At 35.3% G+C, this 8,151-nt stretch overlaps 1 protein-coding gene across 2 annotated transcripts in view; it reads left to right on the forward strand.

Annotated features, from left to right (window-relative positions):
- Positions 1-8,151, forward strand: part of LOC111461792 (protein CTR9 homolog) — a 12,405-nt gene that overhangs the window by 1,356 nt on the left and 2,898 nt on the right. The window contains exons 2-20 of one of the 2 annotated variants that reach the window (XM_023105446.1): positions 1,124-1,190; positions 1,356-1,550; positions 1,727-1,827; positions 2,361-2,414; positions 2,590-2,706; positions 2,806-2,869; positions 2,978-3,192; positions 3,270-3,354; positions 3,533-3,633; positions 3,758-3,850; positions 4,698-4,766; positions 4,896-4,988; positions 5,100-5,366; positions 5,447-5,527; positions 5,611-5,769; positions 6,027-6,122; positions 6,616-6,717; positions 6,818-6,925; positions 7,033-7,257. In XM_023105446.1, the coding sequence (XP_022961214.1) occupies positions 1,124-1,190; positions 1,356-1,550; positions 1,727-1,827; positions 2,361-2,414; positions 2,590-2,706; positions 2,806-2,869; positions 2,978-3,192; positions 3,270-3,354; positions 3,533-3,633; positions 3,758-3,850; positions 4,698-4,766; positions 4,896-4,988; positions 5,100-5,366; positions 5,447-5,527; positions 5,611-5,769; positions 6,027-6,122; positions 6,616-6,717; positions 6,818-6,925; positions 7,033-7,257 (2,292 nt within the window). Of the gene's footprint in view, positions 1-1,123; positions 1,191-1,355; positions 1,551-1,691; positions 1,828-2,360; positions 2,415-2,589; positions 2,707-2,805; positions 2,870-2,977; positions 3,193-3,269; positions 3,355-3,532; positions 3,634-3,757; positions 3,851-4,697; positions 4,767-4,895; positions 4,989-5,099; positions 5,367-5,446; positions 5,528-5,610; positions 5,770-6,026; positions 6,123-6,615; positions 6,718-6,817; positions 6,926-7,032; positions 7,258-8,151 lie in introns of those variants that run through there. The other variant, XM_023105447.1, reaches the window with a different exon arrangement.

Here is an 8,151-nt window from a genome sequence, read left to right on the forward strand (position 1 = left end):
CAAATATATGCAAAAAAAAAAAAAAAAAATGGTGACTGCGAACTTGGAGACGAGCTTAGCTCTTGGTGGTAGAAATGTGTAGAAGTATTTCCTATTCCAATGTCCTTGGTTAATATATTAGAGGGTTTACTAAAACTTCATGTCACTAGGTTTTTTAGGATCACTTGAATCCATTATTCCTATTCTGGGGCTGTCAGTTTGTCCAGTCTCTCTGGCTTCATTGGTTTTACCTTTGGCTTATCCTTGGCTTGGAATAATGATGGTTGCGCTATTATTGAGGAGGTGCTTCTTAGGTCGCCTTTTCGGGAGGAAGGAATTTCTTTGTGGTAAGCTAGTTTTTTTTATGTATTTTTTGAGGAGTTTGGCTCAAGAGAAACAATAAGATTCTTAGAGAGGTGGAGAGGTCATGTGTCGAGGTTTCGGAGGTGGTGAGATTTAATGCCTCCTTATGGGCGTCTGTGACTAGGCCTTTTTGTAAACGTGATCCTAGTTTGATTTTATTGGATCAAAAACTCTTTAGGTAGTTTGCTGAGGTCTCCTTTTTTTGGGCTGTTTTTTTTATGCCCTTGTACATTCTTTCATTTCTTTCCATGAAAGCTTGGTTCCTTACAAAAAAGAAAAAAAGAAAAAATGAAAAAAAGAAAAAAAGAAAAAAAGAAAAAAAAGAAGATTACTTGAACCTACAGCCTAAACGACATTATACATTGTATATTTTCAGTTTTCTTTTTCATTCCACCAACTACCAATTTCTTCTTCTCTTGAGATTACTTATTGGCTTCAATCTCATATTTATTTAGGATTGGATTCTTTTTCCCCGTTTAATATATTAAATTGCTGTCAATATCTTGGATTTTAAATACATTTAATTTTAGCTTAAAGCTAATTTCCATCATTTTCTTCATCTATATTGTGTGCTGTCCCGATGATGATGGGCTACAATGAGCAAATTGCTACTTCGAGATCAATTATAACTTGACTATCAAACTTAGAAGTTCATGCCTTTTGTGACAAACTATTCGTTTTGATCGTGCTATTATCTGAGTATATATTTCTTGAGGTTGCTCTCATCATGTATTACATCCGTGTCTGAGTTTTGATGTAATATTTCGTTGACACTTTCCAGAGGGAATACTTCAAGCAAGGAAAATTGGAACAATTCCGTCAAATTCTGGAAGAAGGGTCTAGCCCAGGTATTGGCTTCTTTTCAAATGTTGGAATTTTGGTTATTTTTTTTTTTTACTTTGCATAAATATAGTACCTTAATCAGTTGATGCTACTTGACAGAATGTGCAAGCTCACAACCGATATGATCTTCTGATCTTAACTCACCTTTTGTAAATTTTTTATTGTTGCAGAAATTGATGAGTACTATGCTGATGTTAGATATGAAAGAATCGCAATCTTAAATGCCTTGGGTGCATACTACAGCTATCTGGGAAAAATTGAGACAAAACAACGAGAAAAAGAAGAACATTTCATTTTGGCTACACAATATTACAACAAAGCATCAAGAATTGACATGCATGAGCCTTCAACTTGGGTTGGAAAAGGTTAAATTTTCTAGTCAAAACTTTTATTTTAAGTTTAATTTTATGTTATGGCATTAACATAACACGTGTTGATTTTTTGCTATTTGTTTTAAACTGCTTATGAACTTCGTTTGATTACGTCTTCTCGATTATTCTTTGAAGCTTGCTTGGAACTGAAATGCCTCAAATGTTCACAGGTCAGCTTTTATTGACCAAAGGGGAAGTAGAACAGGCGTTTGCTGCATTCAAGATTGTTTTAGATGGAGATCGTGACAATGTTCCTGCTCTTCTAGGTCAGGTATGAGCAAAATCTTTCACCTGACTCACAGTTAACTGATTTTTGGTAACTCTAGATCATGGAAAATATGGTGCCATCTAGAAGATGATAACCTTTTTGATCCTTCGTTATCTATTTATTCTTTGGTACTCCTCGATTTTGGAGTGCCTTTTTCTCAATGATTATTTTATTTTATTTCAATGTACTTTTATATACATCTGCATGAGGATATATAACAGTTGAATGTTAATTGAATATGGAAGGCATCTGTCTGATACTTTCTTATAAAAAAAAGGTTGATTGCCTGAAAATATGCTGTACTAGATCTTTTGCACAGTTTCAAAGTTCTCATTGAATTGATCTATTCTGTCTGATGTACCTGATGGACTATGTGCCTCACCCTGGTCTTAGCAATGAGATGTAGAATTATTATTGTTACTTCATATTTAACTTGTTACTTAGTTGAGGTCTGATCCAATTCTTACAACCAGACTGAAGGAGTATGTGTTGGTTGATCCACTCTGGCCGCCTTAACATCTTTGGCATATATGCAGGCATGTGTTGAATTCAACCGTGGGCATTATTCTGAATCATTAGAGCTGTATAAGGTTAGTTGGCTTCACATCCATGCACAATAAGTGATTTGAATCCCGCCTTGTAATCTTTTATGCTGAGTGGGGGCCAACTTGCCCTCTTCCTTGATTACTTAAGTTCATTGGAAGATACAATTTCTCAAGCTAATTTGGTGATGCCTTTGGTGTTGTAACATGAATTTGCAAACAGAGGGCCTTGCAAGTTTATCCTGATTGCCCTGCTGCTGTAAGACTTGGCATAGGCCTCTGCCGCTATCAATTGAAACAATACGGAAAGGCTCAGCAAGCATTTGAGAGAGTTTTGCAGGCTAGTATTATTAATTTTTTCAATTATTCATTAACCTCATGTGAACTTCCCAGTTCGACGATGATGTTCGCTTAATATTTCTTAATTTTATACTTCTAGTTGGATCCAGAAAATGTCGAGGCACTTGTTGCTCTAGCAATCATTGATCTGAACACGAATGAAGGTAGATTTCATTATGGCTTCCTCTCCTTCTCCGGGCAATTATTTTTTCTAGGTCATATTTTACCGTACATTCGAGTAATTCAATTGTGGTGCCTATTCACCATGGCAGCTGGTCGAATTAGAAATGGGATGGAAAAGATGCAGACGGCATTTGAAATATACCCTTTTTGTGCAATGGCTCTGAATTACTTGGCAAATCACTTTTTCTTTACCGGTCAACACTTTTTGGTGGAGCAATTGACTGAAACTGCACTTGCCATTACTAACCATGGACCTACAAAGTCTCATTCTTTTTATAATCTTGCTCGGTCTTACCATAGCAAGGTATGGTAGTCTTTTTGATCCCATAACGTTAAGAAGTGGAGGAGAAGATTATTGTACTGATGGTAGAATGTCTATAGGGAGACTACGAGAAAGCTGGCTTGTACTACATGGCATCTGCAAAGGAAGCTAATAAACCCCGTGAGTTTGTATTTCCTTATCATGGTAAGTTTGTTTTCCCATTTTTTCTTTCTGCTTTTACCCTGTTTATGATTTATTTTCTTTATGGATATGTTAGGATAGTTCAAGTTTGGTTAACAAATTCCCTATTCTGTTTATTGATGTTACCATGGTGATTTGGGGTTAAATTTTATATTTATTAAACTTTGTTTATTTGGTATAGGTTTGGGTCAGGTTCAACTGAAGATGGGAGATTTTAGAAGTGCTCTATCAAACTTTGAGAAGGTTTTGGAGGTTTATCCCGACAACTGTGAGACATTGAAAGTGAGCGAATTGAAACTAAAAGATATTTAGATTCCTGTTTCAGTTACTTGTATGCCTTGGGTTTTTGTATTTCTAGCCTTCATTATTTTTTGTCTCATTAGTTGAGTTTCTGGTTTTGATATAGGTACTTGGTCATATTTATGTTCAGCTTGGACAGGCTGAGAAGGCCCAGGAATATTTAAGGAAAGCTACAAAAATTGATCCACGTGATGCACAGGTAGACCGGTTGGGGGAATTAGGAGGCTTTATAGTGTCTTGATGTTGCAAGTTGGCATCTCCAACTCTTAATGTTGGATGTGTTTATTTGATACCCGATCCTGGATTGTGCCTGGGTACTAAAGCCTAATATATCAACATTAATCGGCATAGCTGCAAACCTTAAGAAGCTAATTGTTCCCTCAACACATACCTTCAGTGCTTTGGCATCGACGAATTGTTTCTTTCATAAGCTTTTGTGGAGTTTCGTAGTTTATCATATTATTTGACTAATGGACATGAGAATCCGTCTTCTTGAAAGCATTAGTAAGAATTGCCTTTGTAACTAATGAGTGTTCTATAAGCTATCAGCAGAAAAATGGTGGCAATAAAACAATTGGCTCCAAATGACATTAAGCCTGGTGCACGTTCAAGATTAAAATTTGAACTTCCTGAAGATTTTACTTTATTTTTTATACTTCTATAATTTTTTTTTAAAAATTTCCCAGGGGGGGGCGGGGGCGGTTGGGTGTAAGGCTGTATGTCACATCACACCACACACATTTTCCGTTTTTTTTTTCTGTTCACTTTCTTCTCCAAAATTGGAACTGGGATATTCTTGATTTTAAATTTTGGATTATATCAGCGAGAATCCAATTGTGCTAGAACGATTAGCTCTCCATTTTTCTTAAGATGATGTTCTTGCAAATTTCTGCTTTTTATTGGAGGCTATCCGGCAAACATCTAGATCTTGTGCTTTTTCTGTCGAAGCAAGTACTATTACGTTTTTGTTATTGCCACGTATATGGACATGCTACCGTTTAGTTATCACTACATGTAATGTAAAGCAGAATTAAATTGAATTGCAGGCTTTTTTAGATCTGGGAGAATTGTTGATTTCAACTGATGAAGGTGCTGCTTTGGATGCCTTCAAAACTGTAGGGACTTTTTTTTATAATTTTTTATTTTGCAATTAGATTCTCTATATGATCGGCATTTACTTCTTAACTTGTTATTTCTTATTGCCCTAATCTAATAATTTGTTTTGGTGTTGAGTGTTATAACAGGCTAGCATTCTATTAAGAAAGGAAGGTCGAGAAGTACCTACTGAAGTGCTCAACAATCTGGGGGTTCTTCACTTTGAAAGAGAAGAGTTTGAGGTTTGTTTGGTTTGATGTTGGTTTTATAGTTGATTACATTGAAAATTATTCTATGTCAAGTTATCAAATGCTTCTTCTTCGATTTAATTTCTTTCTTCCTATTCTTGTCAGCTTGCTGAGCGAATTTTCAAGGAGGCTTTAGGTGATGGAATTTGGCTAGATTTTATTGACGGTAAATTGAGATGGCCTGCTATTGAAGCAAGTGCGTCTGTTCTTCAATACAAGGACATGGAATTCTTTTATCAACTGGAGAGGGAAGGTCGTTCAATTGTACTACCATGGAAAAAAGTCACAAGTCTATTTAACCTGGCTCGATTGTTAGAGCAATTGCATAAAATTGAAGTTGCAAGTGTACTTTACCGCTTGATTTTGTTTAAGGTATGTGTTAGTACTTTGTTAGTAGCTCTTTGGGGTTCATTATTGCTCTTTGCTTTTAACACCTCCTTTCTTTGCTACAGTATCCAGACTATGTAGATGCTTACCTGAGGCTTGCATCCATTGCAAAAGCTAGAAATTATGTTCAATTAAGCATTGAATTGGTCCGTCAACTCTTCTGGCACATCTGCTTCTATTTCTGACTGGAAATTGATCTTGTATTGTCAATAACGTGTTCCTTTCATAGGTTAATGATGCTCTGAAGGTGAATGACAAGTGCTCAAATGCCCTTTCTATGCTAGGCGAGCTTGAGTTAAAAAATGATGACTGGGTCAGGGCAAAAGAAACTTTCCGGGCTGCAGGTGAAGCCACCGATGGAAAGGATTCTTATGCGACTCTTTCTCTGGTGGGCTACTTTTCATTGTGCACACTAATTTTAGTTCTTGTCAAATATCACGATCCTGATTCTAAAGAATGTATTGCTTCCAAAATTTCCAATGTGCCGTGTTTCTAGAAATCATATTTGCATCACACCTTGTATTGGTTACCTAAAGCATCTGGAATATAGTTGGTGTTTTCAAATTACTTTTCACCATTGTCATCTTTATTTCCCATTGACACATCTTTTTTATTTTCTTTATTTTTTATTTTAACGTTGGCCAGGGGAACTGGAACTACTTTGCTGCACTTCGAAATGAGAAAAGAAATCCCAAGTTGGAAGCTACTCATTTGGAAAAATCCAAGGAACTATATACAAGGGTATGTTTTCAGTTTTGTATCTTCTCTTTTCTCCTCTGTCTGGCTCTTTTGTCAATGAGGTCCTGAGATTCTTCAATATCCGCACATTGTCAAATGTTTACGATGGCATTCTGTTTACATTTAAACAACTTTGATCTATCAAAGTTGATAGAGTGAAGTTCACGCCTCTTATTTCATTTACTACAGATTTTCTGATTAAAAGACACATTTATTGCACTTGTTTAAATGGATGATGATGAATGTATTACTTTTTATTTAAAGAGTATGTGCGACAGTATGTAACAAAGTTTTTTAAGCATGTTCTTTACCGTACATGAGTTTTTTAATGCCTTAGTTTGAACGGATAAAGAAGTGCAAATATTTTGAACTAATGTTGAATATTCATTAGGCATCTCGTATTTCCTCAATATTCTGTTTCTCCTCATTGTTAATTGTGATTACTTTCTTTAATCTTGCAGTTTTAATGGTTTTTATTCATTCTTTAATTGAGCAGGTTCTGGTACAACATCCTGCTAATTTGTATGCTGCTAATGGAGCTGCGGTAATCTTGGCTGAGAAAGGTCAATTTGATGTTTCAAAGGATATTTTTACACAAGTGAGAACTTGTATTATTACTTCAATCTAGAACCTTTTAGAACCTCTTTGTTGTAAAATTAAGGTCATTAGACGTTTTGCTAACTTTTCAGTTGTTGTAGGTTCAAGAAGCTGCAAGTGGGAACATTTTTGTCCAGATGCCAGATGTGTGGATCAATTTGGCACACGTCTATTTTGCTCAAGGAAATTTTTCATTGGCTGTTAAAATGGTACATATTTATATCTTGTTCACAGTTGAATTGTAGGTCTCCTCTTATTAACAAAAAGTTATTGCCGTTATTGCATCCATGAATTAATGCCAAATGTTATCTTGCAGTATCAAAATTGCTTGCGGAAGTTTTATTACAATACAGATTATCAAATTCTTCTATATCTATCTCGTACATATTATGAAGCTGAACAGTGGCAAGACTGCAAAAAGACCCTACTGAGAGCTATCCACTTGGCACCTTCAAATTACACTTTAAGATTTGATGCTGGTGTAGCAATGCAGAAATTTTCAGCTTCAACACTACAAAAGACGAAGAGGACTGCAGATGAGGTGGTTTCTCTATACTTTTGGCTTATATATTTATTGCTGTTGTGTATCTGTGGATAAATTTCTTCATCTCGATAAGATAGTCTGAATTCGTTAATAAGTTAGCCTGGAAATATGCTCATTAGTAAATTAATACCGTTGTAATGAAAAAAAAAAAAAAAAACATATGTTCCAAGATGATCTAATGGAGTTGGTCCCTTATTATTTTTATTAATGATTCTTCTCTTCTTTTTCCCTTTTTTGGACCTGGAAAGGGCAGTCCAGAAACATTTTCTTTTATACGACATGAGAAAATATTTCATCAATGCCAAGAAAGGTTAACATGGGGGTCAAGATATCTTACTAGCTTTATTAGAAGACTTATGAGAGAAAGAAGCACCACCGAGTAACTGGAAGTAATCAAACAATATTTAAAAATGTTAATAACTGAACTAAACATGAACACTTATCAAAACTATATATGAATAAGTGGACCATTTTTGGTTTGCATGAGAAAACCTGTGATTCGTTTAGAATTATGCTGTGGGTTTTTTTACGGGGCTTCGGCCTGTAATGGGTTATCGGCTGTGACCTGACAGAGCTGTGATAAGAATTCTTGTAAACCACCATTGGCGGGCTTTTAATTTCATTTATTAGTGAAATATCAATCTCAAATGATGCCATATTATTCACCGAGTTTTGTGATGACCGATCCATCCAGTATCTTCTCCATTTTGTTGGTTCTTTTGAGTTGATTTCTGAGACCAATATAAGCCTACACAATTAGTGATAATTGGCATAAAGGTGGAACAAGCCACTATTGAAATTTGAATGCAAAATGGGAGCTCAACCAACTATCTACAACAATGAAATTGTTTTTTACAAAAAAAAAAAAAAAAAAAAAAAAAAAAAAAAAAA

Source organism: Cucurbita moschata, unplaced genomic scaffold (genome assembly GCF_002738365.1).
Source record: "Cucurbita moschata cultivar Rifu unplaced genomic scaffold, Cmos_1.0 Cmo_Scf00025, whole genome shotgun sequence".
Lineage (NCBI taxonomy): Eukaryota > Viridiplantae > Streptophyta > Magnoliopsida > Cucurbitales > Cucurbitaceae > Cucurbita > Cucurbita moschata.